The sequence below is a fragment of the Plecotus auritus genome, assembly GCF_963455305.1.
Source record: "Plecotus auritus genome assembly, chromosome: 9".
In the NCBI taxonomy this organism is placed as follows: domain Eukaryota; kingdom Metazoa; phylum Chordata; class Mammalia; order Chiroptera; family Vespertilionidae; genus Plecotus; species Plecotus auritus.
Window position 1 is genome coordinate 154,491,568 of NC_137783.1, and position 13,649 is coordinate 154,505,216.

Below are 13,649 nucleotides of genomic sequence, written 5' to 3' on the forward strand. Positions count from 1 at the left end.
ACGCTGCCCCGCCGCCGCCACAGTCACGGAGAGGCCGCCCCAGCCCGGCTCTACACCGGCCGACACGCGTTGACGGGAATGGGCGGGCAGCTAAGGAGGCGGAAACCGAATCTTTTCTCGGTCATGCTCTGCACCGACAGTGCCACGATCGGGCAGTCCCGGTCCACGCTCTTCCGGCACACCTGGGGGGCGCGGGCGTGAGGGGCTGGGTGGGCGGGCCTCGAAGGGGGCGTGGCCGGGAGGGAGGGGCGGGGCTGCACAGAGAAGGGCGGGGTCAGGGCGGAAGGGGAGATGAAAGGGGCGGGGCTGCACGTTGAAGGGCGGGGTCAGGGCGGAAGGGGAGATGAAAGGGGCGGGGCTGCACGTTGAAGGGCGGGGTCAGGGCGGAAGGGGAGATGTAAGGGGCGGGGCTGCACAGAGAAGGGCGGGGTCAGGGCGGAAGGGGGGATGGAAGGGGCGGGGCTGCACGTTGAAGGGCGGGGCCGGGGCGGAAGGGGAGATGTAAGGGGCGGGGCTGCACAGAGAAGGGCGGGGTCAGGGCGGAAGGGGGGATGGAAGGGGCGGGGCTGCACGTTGAAGGGCGGGGCCGGGGCGGAAGGGGAGATGTAAGGGGCGGGGCTGCACAGAGAAGGGCGGGGTCAGGGCGGAAGGGGGGATGGAAGGGGCGGGGCGGGGCGGGGCTGCACGGAGAACGGCGGGGCGGTCCACCCGCGACGCCCCGCACGCGTGCACTCACCCGAACCCTGTGCTCCTTGTGCTCCTTCCCTGCCTGATAGTCTGCGAGGACCGGCCAGTCCTCTGCGTGGGACAATGGTGAAGGGGGCGTCGTGCCGGCCTCGCCCATCCTGCCGGGCCGTCCGTCCCTCCTGGCCCCCAAGCACGCACACTCACGGGGGATGGCGGGCAGAGGCTCCCGCGCGTCGGTTTCTGCGCGCTCGGGGGGCTCCGGCACCTCCTCGGGGCTGAAGAGCTTGCTGGGGGTCAGGCGCGGCAGCAGGGTCCGTGTCCTGGTGGGGCGAGGGGGTTGTGAGGGCCCGCACCCGCCCGCGATAAAGGGGCGGTCCGGGCGGGGACAGGGCTGGGGAGGGGGGCGTTCTGAGGGGAGCCCTGAATGACCCGAGACGGCCTGGCGAGGGCGAGGCCTACGGAATCTGGGGGACGTTTTGTGGGGGCAGAGCCTGGGGAAGAGGCGGAGATCCAGGGACCCACGGTCCCCACCTCGGCCTCCGGCGGCTCTGGGCCCGGGCCTTGGGCACCCGATGGTTGCGCGGGGTTCGAGGCGGGCGCCCCTGCTCGTGAGTGTCGGCCGCAGGCTGGGCGTCCGGGAGCGGGAAGCGGTCGATGGACACGTTGGTATTGTCGTCGACGGTCGTCGGGGCGGGGGTCACGCTGGGCGGAGCCCGGTACTCGCTGAGGACCTGCGGGCGGGCGGGCGGGCAGGGCGCTCGGTCACCCCGCCCCGCGAGGCCTCCCCCAGCCTCCCGGCGGGGACCCGCACCGACCTCGCCCTTGGGGCTCAGGAGCAAAGTCACCAAGCTTCGGCTGGAGCCGCCGTGGCGGGGCCCTCGGCCCACGGACGAGGGCGGCTGCTTCTTGGTGCTGCCAGACCACTTGCCCCAGACCTGGGGACGGCGCCGGGCGCGCACGGGCTCGAGGGGAGCGGGGCACACCGTGACGTGGTGCTTAGGCGCCAGCAGCGTGCGGGGCGGGAAGCGGTACAAGTACACGGGGAAGTCGTGCTCGAGCTGCTGCAGCGTGAAGCCTCCCAGGTCGACCGTCTCCTCCATCGACTGGTTCAGGATGCGGATGAACCTCTCGCGAACGTTCACGGCCACGATCTTCAGGCAGGAGCCCTTCCGGCTGGGGCGGGAGTGGCTAGTCAGGGCCCCTCCTGTGGGGAGATGGCTCCTGCCCCCCTCCCCCCCCCCCCCCGCCCCGCGCTGCCCCGCCTGCGTCTCCCGCGCTCACTTCCAGGGGTGCGTCAGCGGCCAGTGGTCGGAAACTGCGCGGGCCTTGCGCACCGGGCCGATCCGGTCTGCGAGAGAGGGGAGGCCTGTTTGGGAGCCGGACCCCCGATGGAGCATCTTCTGGGGACATCTCCTGTGAGGCCAGCTGGCCTGCAGAGCCAGGGGCCCAGCGCAGGAGGGGTGGCTGGACCCTGGGGGCTGAGGGGAGCAGAGGAGTAGCTCCTAGTACTTGGAGGGGTCCGAGTCAGAGCAGGGGGCCTGCAAGACCCCCTAATCCCTAGAGAGGCTGAAGGAGCCGCCCAGCAGCCTCCCTCGGAGCTACCGTAAAGGCGAGGCAGTTGGGGGACCTTGCGTAAGGGCATTGGACACAGATCACCAGGGCCCTGCAGGGCAGAAGGGAGAAAGCACGGAGGCCCACCCCACGCCACCTTCAGACTCTGCCTTCGAGTCCTTGGTGGAACTCCGGATGGAACTCCTGGGCCGAGAGTCCTGCAACTGCCTGATGAAGCTCCGGGCACGCAGGTCCTGCGAGTCCCTGATGAAGCTCCGGGCGCGCAGGTCCTGCGAATCCCTGATGAAGCTTCTGGCACGGAGGTCCTGCGAGTCCCTGATGAAGCTTCGGGGCCGAGAGTCCTGTGAGTCCCCGATGAAGCTTCGGGGCCGAGAGTCCTGCGAGTCCCCGATGAAGCTCCGGGGCCGAGAGTCCTGTGAGCTTCGGATGGAACTCCGGGGCCGAGCCTGTATCTGCTCGTAGGAAATGTGGCCTGGCGCCTGGGGCGGGCGCCCTGTCACCTTCTGCACGCCGCGGCGGCCGGGGTCAGAATCAGTGCCCCCCGAGCTGCTGGTGCCCACCAAGGGCAGGGAACTCCACTCCACACTCTTGCGATCAGTGTCCTTGTGCAGCTTGCCCAATCTGGAGCCGCGTTCTTCAGGTTTGTCCAACCCGGAGCCGCGTTCTTCAGGTTTGCCCAGCCCGGAGCCGCGTTCTTCAGGCGGTGAGGCGGGTGGGAGCTGTGCGGTCTGCCGGCGTGAGGTGCGCCTGCAGGCCACAGTCTGCTCACTAGCTGCCGGGCTACTGCTCCCGGACCCAGCCCAACCCCCAACTAGCCTCCCCACGGTAGGCAGGGCACCCCAAGTTGTGGTCCAGGGCCCCAGGACTCAGCCTGGGGAAAAGGGCTCTGGGCAGGACAGAGATGGCCCGGAGCCCTTCCCTACATCCCCTACCCTGTTCTAGAGATCAGAGAACGGACTCTCAACAGACTCAAGTGACTTGTCCAGGGGCACTCCCTTCCCAGGCCCCTGGGGGAATCCCTCCCTGCCCAGCACAGTCACTTGAAATCCGAGCTCGACTGCAGGTTGGCCAAGAGGTTGGGGTATCGATGGGCAACGGCGTTCCAGTCCACATCCTCCAGCCGGAAACCCTGCCCACAAAGCAACAGGCATGTGGCCCTCCCCTCGCTCAGAGCCATGGATGCCCGTGGGGGACCTCGCTCACCTCGTGAGCAGGGGAGGCCTCATCATTTTCAGAGGCGTCGCTGAGGTCCAGCAGGGTCTCCGCAGTCACCACCTGCAAGAGGGACCAGAGGCCAGTGGGCAGGGGCTGGGGGGAGGGCACCTGTCCCCCCAAGACATCTCTCCCCTTCGGCCTCACCAGCACCCGAGGCAGACACTTGCTGAGTGCCAGGTGGGCCCGGATCCTTGGGCTTGTGGTGCCTCCCTGTCTCAGGCCACAGTCCTGAGGCAGCCTGAGGTGGGGGGGGGGGGGGGCAGGCAATCCCCAGCAAGAGCTCAAACCTGGTCCCGCTGGGTTGGGAGGCAGGAGGGTGGGCGGGGCCAGGCTCACCTCCACGCTGCCGGTGGATGACCTGAGCATGCGGCCCACCCAGGAGGAGCTGGCCAGCTTCACCAGGCAGGACCTGTGCAGGGCCTCCAGCTGGGCCTCGAGCTGCTGCACCGCGCCCTTGGCCTGCTCCAGCTGCTCCTCCAGTTGCTTCTTCTCCTGCTCCAGGAGAGCGCACGGTGGGCGGGGCCTTCGCTGCCCCTGCCCCTCCCCAAAGCCAACCCCTGCCCAGCTCCCCATCCTCTCACCAGCTGGGCCTGTTCCTTTTGCTCTTTTAACTCCAGAGCCAGCTTCTGGATCTGGGTCTGCAGGAGCTTTTCCTGGTTGTGAGAGCTGGGAGAAGGGGCGAGCTCAGTGGCCCCCACTACTGGGTTGGCAGTCAAGGAGGGGAGCGGGAGGGGCCCCAGGGCACAGGGTGCTGCCGCCCCGGCCAGGGCCAGTCGAGTCTGAGAGGTCGGGGTTGGAGGCGGGTCCTGGTTGGGTTCAGCACCCACGGACATGTTCAAGGTCAGGGTCTAGGCAGGTTGGCAGTGTATCAGATCTTTCAGGATCAGGGTGGGGGGTTAGGGTCAGGCAAGAGGCAAAGGTCAGTGTAAGGGTCAGGGCCGGGATCAGGTTGGGTTCTTGGTCAGCCTCCGTGGCTGGGTTGGGGTCAGGCCGAGACCGGCGGTTAGGGCCAGACCAGGACGGGGTTGGGCCGGGGCCTAGCTTGTCGCTGCTACCTCTTCTGTGGAAGCCTAGCCACCTCGTGCAGGATGCGGGAGCGCCGGGTATCCTGCTGGCTCTGGAGGGACCGCAGGGCCTGGATCTCCAGTTCCCGCTGCCTCCACAGCAGCCGCAGTGTGTGGGGATCCAGGGACTCGGGGGCCAGTCTGCAAAGCCAGCACCCCAGCTGCTTATCAGGCCCTACCCGCCGGCTGGCCTGGGTTTTAAGTGGCTGGCCACCTCTCCCTTCCCTCCTTACGGCAGCTTGGCGGAGGCCACTTGTGTGGAGCTGCGCTTGGTGTCCTTGCGGCTGGCGGGAGCCACCAGGTCTGCAGGTGTGTCCGCCGGAGGCTCCAGGGGGCCGCTGACTGGCTCTCCATCCACCGGAGATGGGAGGGCCTCTTCCTTGGCTTCTCCATCCTCTGGGTAAGACTTGGGGGCCATTTTGGATGTTCTTGGAGGAGCTGAGTGGGGAGGGGGGCTGTGTGCCCTGTATGCCAGGTGCACACATTCCTGCACGGCTCTCCTTAGCCACGTGCACGTGTGTGGCTGACGGCCCCAGGCAGCACCCCTGGGGTGGCTCTCCAGGGAGGCCGGAGCATGTGTCTCTGCTCCAGGGGACACCAGACTGTGGGTCATGTGGGTGTCCACACCTCCTGTGTGTTTCTGACCAGGCCAGGGCAGCAGGTCACACCTCTGAGCAACATGTCACCTGCGTTTTCATACATTCTCTGTAGTCTCCTCACTATCAGCTTTGCCCTCCAGGATCTGAGGTACCCACCCCAGCCTACAGCAAGGGTCCCAGAGGTTCTGGTCCTTTACCCATGATGCCCATGTCCCTCCCCCCTACCCCCCAAGACCTAGGGCCCTACCTCTGACACTCACCTGAGGCCTGAAATCCAAGCAGGCCTGGGGAGAGAAAGGCTCTGTAGCATTGCCATGGATACCAGCACCCAGAAAGGGAGGGGCTGTTTGTTACCAGGAGCCTCCAGGGTGACCCCAGACCATGGCCCTGAGTGAGCCCCAGGCCTCCTACCTCCTCTTCCTGGAGGGCTGGTCCAGCTTGAAGGAGAAGCCCAAAGTAACCTCTGAAGGCCCGGGGTACACCGAGTGCCCAGCAGGGCCTGCTATGGCCATCATTCAGCCCAACACCCCCAACCTGCTCTGGGGGAGGCCCTCCCCAACCAGCCCATGGAGATCAATCAGTGAGTATTGGGGGTATTGCTGTCCTGTGAGTGTGTCCACACACCAGCAGGACCACACTCCTGAGAATTCGGACCTCACTGGGCCGAACCGTCAGGAGGGGGAAGAGGAAGCAGTGGATGGCCCCAGAAGCTGGGGGAGGGGCTTGCTGAGCGCCTTCCACAGTCTCTGCTCTCTGTGCCCACCCACCAGACCCACAAGCCAGAAACCTCACTTTCCCCTGCTCGTCTCCACCACCTTGGTCACTGAGGGACCCCTGGGGACATTCCCATAATCATGACAAGTGTTCCCTCTGCCCTGGAACAAGAGTGAGGCCCAGACCTGACCCACAAGGCAAATGCCCTCCAGCCTTGGCCCCCCACCCCACCCCACCGCACCACACCCCACCTTCACCCATTCAACATACATTTATTCAGACCTTCAACTTTTGTTCATGTGGGACCTCCTGTGTTGGACAGAACATGGGCAGGCAGGAAGACCGCCCCGGGTCCAGTCTGATTAGGGCAGAACTGGTTCTTTTTTAGGATTTCCATTGATTTTTAGAGGAAGAGAGAGGGAAAGACAGAAATATCCATGTGAGAGGAACACATGGATTGGTTGCTTCCTGCATGCACCCCCATCGATCTGGGCCCGGCCAGGGAGGAACCTGGAACCTGCAACTGCGATTGGTGCCCTTGACCGGATCCCAACCCGGGACCCTTCGGTCTGCAGGCCAATGCGCTATCCACTGAGCCAAACCGGCTAGGGCAGGGACCATGGCTGAAGAGCTGGCTTGGGCTCTGCCGTGGGACAGTAGGACTGATCAGGCAGAGGGCGTGTCCACAGCTCAGGAGGGCGCTGGGCCCCACTAGGGACAGGAAGGGGTGGAGAGAATTAGGCTCAGACAAAGAGCCCAGGGCCTTTGTCACCAGCACCTCCGAGGGTGGGCCCCTTCCCCCACCAGGAAGGTCAGCCGGGCTGCAGCGAGAGAGGGCCGGCGGCTCCCCAGCCCCCCTGGCCCCATGTATCCCATGACTGCCGCCGAGGCCCCGAGGGAGCAGGACAGGGGGGACCCTGGCGCTGGGGGCGCATCAGGCAGGGTTCTCTCTGGGCGCTGGCGGGCTTGCGGGGTCCCAGGCCCGGGCCCCCGCCCTAGATGGGAGACTCGTCAGATTGGGCGGCTTCTAAGGAAGTGGGCCCGGGAATGGGGCCAGACACCTGCCCCACGCGGCGCCTTGAGCTGCAGGCTCGCGCTTCCGCGTAGCTCGCGGGCTTTGGACGTGAGTGGACCGGAGCTCCACCGGCCACTCCGCGCCGCCAAGCCCCGCCCACACCTGGGCGCAGAGGGGGGCGGGGCGGGCGGGGAGCCAATGGGGAGAGGCGGAGCCCAAAGAAGGTGGCCAATGGACGTGTGCGAGGGGTGGGCGGGCGCGCCAAGAAGCCAATACGAGCGCGCGGGGCGGGACTGGGCGAACGGGCTGCGGGCCAATGGGTGGCGGACATGGGCGCTCCCGCGGCGCAGGAGGCGGCAGGTTGCCGCGGCGCCGGGTGCTGGGAAGGAGTCAGTTCGAGTTCGGGTCCCGGAGGCCGGCGGGCGCCCAGGTGAGCCGCGCGGAGTCCGGGAGCCTCCTGAGTCCGGCGGCAACTCAGAGAGAGGCTCAGGAGCCGGGTCGCGCGTGGGGGCCACACCTGCGCCCGCCCCGCGGCAGGGACGGCGGCCTCTCCTGCGAGCGCTGCGATCGGCGGGAGTGGGCGGGGGCTGCCTGCTCCCGGCTCGGTGGGTCCAGAGGGCCGAGGTCAGTACCGGGGCAGGGTGCGTTCCCATGGCAGCGGGGTGCAGAGTTGGCTTACGGGCGCCCCTGGGTACTGGGGACGGCGCCCCGCGGGAGTGGCAATGCCCTCCGCGCCAGGTGACTGGGGGGGGGGGTGCAGGAAGTCCCGCATCTGGTTAATGATTCTCCTTGTTCCGGGAGTGGGGCGGTGCCAGAGGAGGCTGGGAAGTGGGGAAGCCTAGAGTGCTCCGGGAGGGCCGACTGGTTCTCCCCTTTGGGGGGCTGGTCTTGACTACCCCCACCCCAGGAATGTGTGGCCTGCGGCTAGGCCTGGGCACAGGCTAGCAGGGCGGCAGCTCTGAACCAGTTCTGTGGGTGAGGGACAGGCCAGGGGGAGCAAGAAAGGTGGGCCAGGCAGGGCTTGACATTGTGGCCCTCACCTGCAGGACAGGGGTATGCCCTCTGGGCCTGCGGCCATGGAGCTGAAGGTGTGGGTGGACGGCATCCAGCGAGTGGTCTGTGGCGTCTCGGAGCAGACCACCTGTCAGGAAGTGGTTGTCGCACTAGCTCAAGCTATAGGTGAGTCCCCTGGGGACAGACAGGCCCAACAGGTGGACCTGGGGTGGGGCCTGGCCCTCTGGTCCCATCTTCCCCCAAGGAGGGTGGGGCTAGTTGCTGATCCCTCTTGCCCTCCCCTTGCTTCTCAATCTAGGGGACAAGGGGTGGGGGGATGTAGGCTGACCCCTCTCCCCCACCCCAGGCCAGACGGGCCGTTTTGTGCTCGTGCAGCGTCTCAGGGAGAAGGAACGGCAGCTGCTGCCCCAGGAGTGTCCAGTGGGTGCCCAGGCCACCTGTGGACAGTTTGCCAGCGATGTCCAGTTTGTCCTGCGGCGGACAGGGCCCAGCCTCACCGGGAGGCCCTCCTCAGACAGCTGCCCACCTCCTGAGCGCTGCCCAATCCGCGCCAGCCTTCCCCCAAAGCCCAGACCAGCACTGGACCGTGAGCCCCAGAAAGCACTGACCTTCAGCCTGGGGTATCCCAGGCTGGCCTCTGGCCTGGCGCTGCCTGAGCCGGTGGCCTCTGTAGCACCGATGCCCGGCCGCTGCGAAGACCTGCAGGACCTGGAGCGGAGGGTGCAGAGGAACGCAGCAGAGCTGGGCCAGGAGGCCTTCTGGGAGCAGGAGCTGCGGAGGGAGCAGGCGCGGGAGCGGGAGGCACAGTCCCGGCTGCAAGCCCTGAGCGCGGCCACTGCTGAGCATGCTGCCCGGCTGCAGGCCCTAGACGCCCAGGCGCGTGCCCTGGAGGACAAGCTATACCTGGCTGCGGAGGCCCCCGGGCCCCCTTCGCCCACAGCATCTGCCACAGAACGCCTGCGCCAGGACCTGGCTGCCCAGGAGCGGCAGAGCGCGGAGGTGCAGGGCAGCCTGGCCCTGGTGAGCAGGGCCCTAGAGGCCGCAGAGCACGCCCTGCAGGTGAGCTCATGGGACTGGCACCCGGACCGGACACGGGTGGATCGGGGCTTGGTCTTGGGGTCCGACCAGGTTCGTGGCTGTGCCCACTGAGGGTCCCATGTGCCCCAGGCCCAGGCCCAGGAGCTCGAGGAGCTGAACCGGGAGTTGCGTCAGTGTAACCTGCAGCAGTTCATCCAGCAGACGGGGGCTGCTCCCGGCACGCAGGTCAGAGGGGTCCCCGAGGAAGGCCGGGCTGGCAGGGGCCCAGCCCAGCTCCCAGCTGACCTGCTTTCCCCACAGGATCTCATGCCTCCAGCCAGAGGAAAGCCCCTCCCGGGAGCCCCCCGGAGTCCTGCCCTAGTGTCCAGTCTGAGCCCAGAGGGTATGTCTGTCTGCCCCCCTCTGGGTGGGATGAGGTCCTCCTGCGGCCCCCCCGCCCCCCTCAGCCTGTGTCCTCTCCACAGGTTCCCCCATGAGGCAGAACTGGAGGTAGCAGCCCCTGCCCCGGCCCGGAATGAATGGACTGCCAGCCCAGCCCTGGGCTCTGACGACACGAGCGAGGGCAGCCAGGGTCAGCCTAGCCGGGGTAACAGAAGGATCGGCCGTCAGAGAGGACTCATGCCCCCACGCAGTTGGAAGCTCTCGGGCCCTACACCTGAGACAGAGCACCCCGGAACTGGGTCAGAAGGAGGCTGAAGACTCTCACCTGGTACTTGCCAAGCCCGCCAAGCCCCCTGGAGAAGCTGGGGGCACGGCCAGCTCAGAACTTGCTGGGCCCCAAAGGCCACCGCTCTCCGTTGGGGACCGGAGATGCGTGGATGCTGTTTTCAGTCCGTGGGTCTGTGCTTGCGTGTGGGAGGCATCCTTCAGTACGTGTGCGTGTTCAAGTGCGTGAGTACACGCGTGTGTGAGTGCTGCCTCCCCTACCACGACACTGAAACCTCAATAAACTGCCTGAAGTGGCTTGAGTGTGTCCTGAGGCGGCCCTAGGCGGGGTCTATGAGGTCTAACACTGCAGACTCCACCCAGGGTCACTGGGGAGTACCCCGAGCTGCGGGGGGCTGGCCACAGCCAGGGTTCCTGAGAAGGGGGGCTCCCAGGGCCTTTGATTTCAGGCTGCCGTGCCCCCCAGGAGCCCTCTGCAGCTTGAGCCTGGTGGTAGAGTGGGTCAGGCGGGAGCCCTGGCTTCGGTTTTATCGGACCCCCTCCCATCTCGCTCCCCTCCCGGGCCTGTGCCTCCCCAGCAGGAGCTGCCACCCACTCTGGGGTGCCCTGGAGAGGAGGACTCCAGGACACGCCAGACCTGCCTGTCAGGTTGACTAAGGCTGAGAGCTTGTGGGTGGGTCCCAGGACTCCCGAGCTTGTGGGCCAGGCCCAGGGAGCTTTGCTCAGAGGAGCATTTCAGGCCCGTGAGGGTGTGGCCGCCTGCCTCCCAACACCCCCCAGCTCCCCAGGTGGGCGGGAAGCCTCTGCTGGGAGCCTGCAGCCCTGAAGTCAGGGCAGGCGTCCAACTCGCAGTCCTTCCCTGGGCAGGGCCGCAGCTCCCGGCTCCGAGGGCTGTGATGAAGACCAGAGACCTTTGTGACGGCCACAACGCGGGGCGGGGGCGGGGGGGGGGGCGCTCTGCCTCGGGTGCAGCCACGGGTACTGGGGACCAGGATGGTGACATCCTAGGTCATGGGGGTTTGGGCTGAGGTTTGGGGTTGGCAACATTGGGATGGAGTCAGCCTTCTCCTGGGGTGGCCCTGAGTCAGGCCTGGTGCTCCCCACTTCTTTGGAGCAGACCATAGGGGCCGTGAAGTCCTAAGCCTCAGGAGCAGGGAAGCCAAGAGCCCAGCTTGCGGGGAGCCATGGCGGCGGGGGGTGGGGGCGGGGCCTTTCCTGCCGAGACAGCGCACATGGGGAGTGGCCGGGCCACTCCAGGTGGCAGGAGGAATCCTCTGGAAGCTCCCAGCCCGGCCACCCTCCTGTCTGCGCTGCCCAGCTCAGCAGCCTGCTCCCGACCCGTGGGGCCAGGACTGGCCTGACTGCAGCCCCAGACAGATCCAAGCACAGGGTCACATGGGGTGTAGCCTGGACTGGAAAGGCGGATGGGGCCATGTCCTGGTGGAAGGGCTGGGAGCTCTGGGCCTGCTCCCCTCACCCACAGTCCCTACCCACACTCAGGAAGGAGGGACGGATCTGGGCCCCAGCCCGGAGACACTGCATGGATCACCTCCCACACTGAGCACCCAGGGCAGCAGGGGCAAAGCCAGGAGCCAGCAGGGACCATCCTACACACACACACACACACACACACACACTCACACACACACACACTCCCACACACTCACACACACATACTCACACACAATCACACACACACGGGGGACGGGCAGGACTAGCCCTTGTCCTCCCCGGTATGACGAGCTTCCTCACCAAGATTCCCAGCCCCAAAGGGAGCAGGCACCGAGCTGGCTGAGCTCACGCACCCCTGTTCTGCGCCCGTTTCCAGGGACACCTGCCCTGAAGCCACCACGAGGGGCTTGTCCCGGGTCTGCTCCTGGCTGTCAGGCTCGGGAGCCCACTTCAGAAGGGGTCCTCTCTGCCCGCAGCCAAAGCGAAGAGGGTGGGGCAGGGGGGCTATTCCAGATGCACGAAATGCCACCCCACCAAATGTTGCCAGAAGCGCTTCCGGTCACTCAGCAAGCCTTTGGCTGACAAGTTTACTTTCGAGTTTTAACTTCCACGTTGAAAACAATGATACAAGCCCAGCTCCCCCCACGTGTCCGGTTAATTGCAGGGCAGGACCCAGCGGCAGGGCCAGGCCAGCTCCCCGGGAGGTGAGGCAAGACCTGCCTGTGTGAGGACGGAGCAGCCCTCATCACCGGCCGCTGCTGCTCTTCAGGGTCAGGTTGTGCTGGAGGACAGCACTGGCGCCCCCACTGACCTCACAGCTCCTGTTCACCCCTAGGGCTGGCTGACACACCTGGGTTCGCTGAGGGCCACCCACAGTAAGCCACTGCCCAGTGGCTGTAAAACAGCTCCACAGGTCCCAAGCCCAAGGCAGCCACAGCCTCCCTGTCACCTGCAGAACCAGGCCCCACCAAGCCTGCTGGGCGTGACACCACAGTGACCATCAGGACAGGGTCCTTCCAAAGCGAAGTCCAAGCCCACCCCAGGCCTTCAGGCCTCTCGGACAACAGCAGGCCCGGCGCCAGCCATCAACCCCGCTGCCCAGAGAGGGCCAGGGCCTGCGGTAGGCATTCAGCTCAACGTTTCCTCGGTGCACCTGAGAGCACCCAGCAGGGGAGGCAGGCCCAGCGCTCAGGCCCGGGACCGCGGGACCACGCCAGGGCCCCACCTAGGAAGGGGGACAGGGGTACCCTGCTGGGCACCACGCATGGGGCCTTGCCGTCCTCACTTCCTCAGTGGCCTCCCTGAAGTGGTCCAAATGCACAGAAAAGCCACGTCCGTCACTGTCTTCCTCAAAGTTCCCAGAGGGGCCCTCAGAAGTGGGTCCTGGAGGCTCCAGTCAGCACGGCATCCAGAAGACCATCCCAGGAGCGCGCGCAGCTGGCACCCTGGCACACACACGGGAAGAAAGTTTCCTCCAAGAGGGCACTGCTCCCGCCTGAGCCCTCTCATGAGGGCAGCGAAGCCCGCTCAATGCCCCTTCTTTCTCTCCCACCCCCGGGGTGTTTGCTGGACGCCAACAGGCAGACCCTTCCATAGGGGCGCCCTGCCCCCCTCCCCTCACCTGGACGCACGCCCTCCGACACCCTGTGGCCTCTCCCTGCCCGGTGTGGCCTCCCCCTGCCCGACAGCGCAGGGTCACAGAGGGGCCGGGGCGGTCGCGCTGCCCAGGAACAGATCAGCCGCTGTCACACGCACAGTGGGTCCGGAGCAGCGCAGTGTGCGGTGGGCAGTGGCTGCCCTGCGCCTGGAGGGACGCCGGGCAGGCGGAGGAGTCATCTCGCACCCCAGCCCTCCTTCCCCTCCAACCTGGGCGTCCGAGCCCCTGCAGCTGGCGAGGGCGGGCGGCTTGTGGGATGCGCCCCCGCCCGCCGGCCTGGGACCCCCAGCGCGTCACCTGCACCCCCGGTGCGGGACAGTCGCCGGCTCTCGGCCCAACTTCGGCAGCGGCCGCGGCCCCTTCGCGCCCCCACGGCCCCGCGCCCGCGCCCCGCGCCCGGTCCGTATGCAAATATGAGAGCCCCGCAGCCAATTGCCGGCCGGGCCGGGCCCGTCCTGCCACGCCGCAGCCAGTGGGAGCGAGGGGGGTGCGGACGCCACGCCCACCGCCGCGCGGCCCCTCGCGGGCGCGGCCGGCGCGTTCCTTTCCGCACGTCGGCCTCGGGGCGGGGCCGCCACCTGCCGGGCGGGGCCTGGGGCGCCTCAGCACATCCTCGCGGGCCGCTCCCCCGCCCGCCCGTCCCGGTGGTTCGACCCGAGGCGCCGTCCCCCGCCCACCCGCCGCGCGGGGGCCGGCGCCTCCCAGGGCATCCGCGGGACTCGGCGCACGTAGCCGGGGCCGGGGGTCGGGGCCGGGACCGAGGAGGGGCCTCGGCTTTCGGGACACACGTACTGCCCGCCTCGCCCGCACCCATCTCGGGGGTCTGGCTGGCGGGACAGAGCTGGTGTGGACTCTGACTCTGCCCGGTTTGTCCGCAAACCCCGCGGGCCGGCCCTGGGCGCCCTGGATCCTTCCGGTGGGAAGGCTCGGAGTCCGGAGCGCGGGCCCAGGGTCCG

General features: G+C 67.4%; 2 protein-coding genes across 5 annotated transcripts; one reads left to right on the forward strand and one right to left on the reverse strand.

Moving 5' to 3' along the window:
• Positions 1-50: 50 nt before the first annotated feature.
• Positions 51-4,956, reverse strand: LMNTD2 (lamin tail domain containing 2; the record flags this gene model as incomplete). The annotated part of the gene is made up of 12 exons (XM_080640762.1): positions 51-182; positions 737-1,007; positions 1,219-1,418; positions 1,503-1,860; positions 1,969-2,035; positions 2,396-3,006; positions 3,300-3,388; positions 3,463-3,534; positions 3,811-3,966; positions 4,056-4,140; positions 4,530-4,679; positions 4,772-4,956. 12 exons carry the CDS (start codon positions 4,954-4,956, stop codon positions 51-53), a joined length of 2,376 nt encoding a protein of 791 aa, XP_080496888.1.
• Positions 4,957-7,182: 2,226 nt separating this feature from the next.
• RASSF7 (Ras association domain family member 7) lies at positions 7,183-9,895 on the forward strand (the record flags this gene model as incomplete). Of its 4 annotated transcripts, none has more annotated exons than XM_080687808.1 (6): positions 7,183-7,296; positions 7,913-8,045; positions 8,227-8,939; positions 9,048-9,143; positions 9,219-9,300; positions 9,383-9,882. In XM_080687808.1, 6 exons carry the CDS (start codon positions 7,183-7,185, stop codon positions 9,409-9,411), a joined length of 1,167 nt encoding a protein of 388 aa, XP_080543934.1. In that variant the 3' UTR covers positions 9,412-9,882. The 4 variants fall into 4 exon arrangements, with proteins under 4 accessions (XP_080543934.1, XP_080543935.1, XP_080543932.1 ...); XM_080687809.1 differs by having other exon boundaries at positions 7,204-7,490; positions 9,383-9,895; XM_080687806.1 differs by having other exon boundaries at positions 7,204-7,490; positions 9,219-9,882.
• Between the last annotated feature and the right edge of the window lie 3,754 nt (positions 9,896-13,649).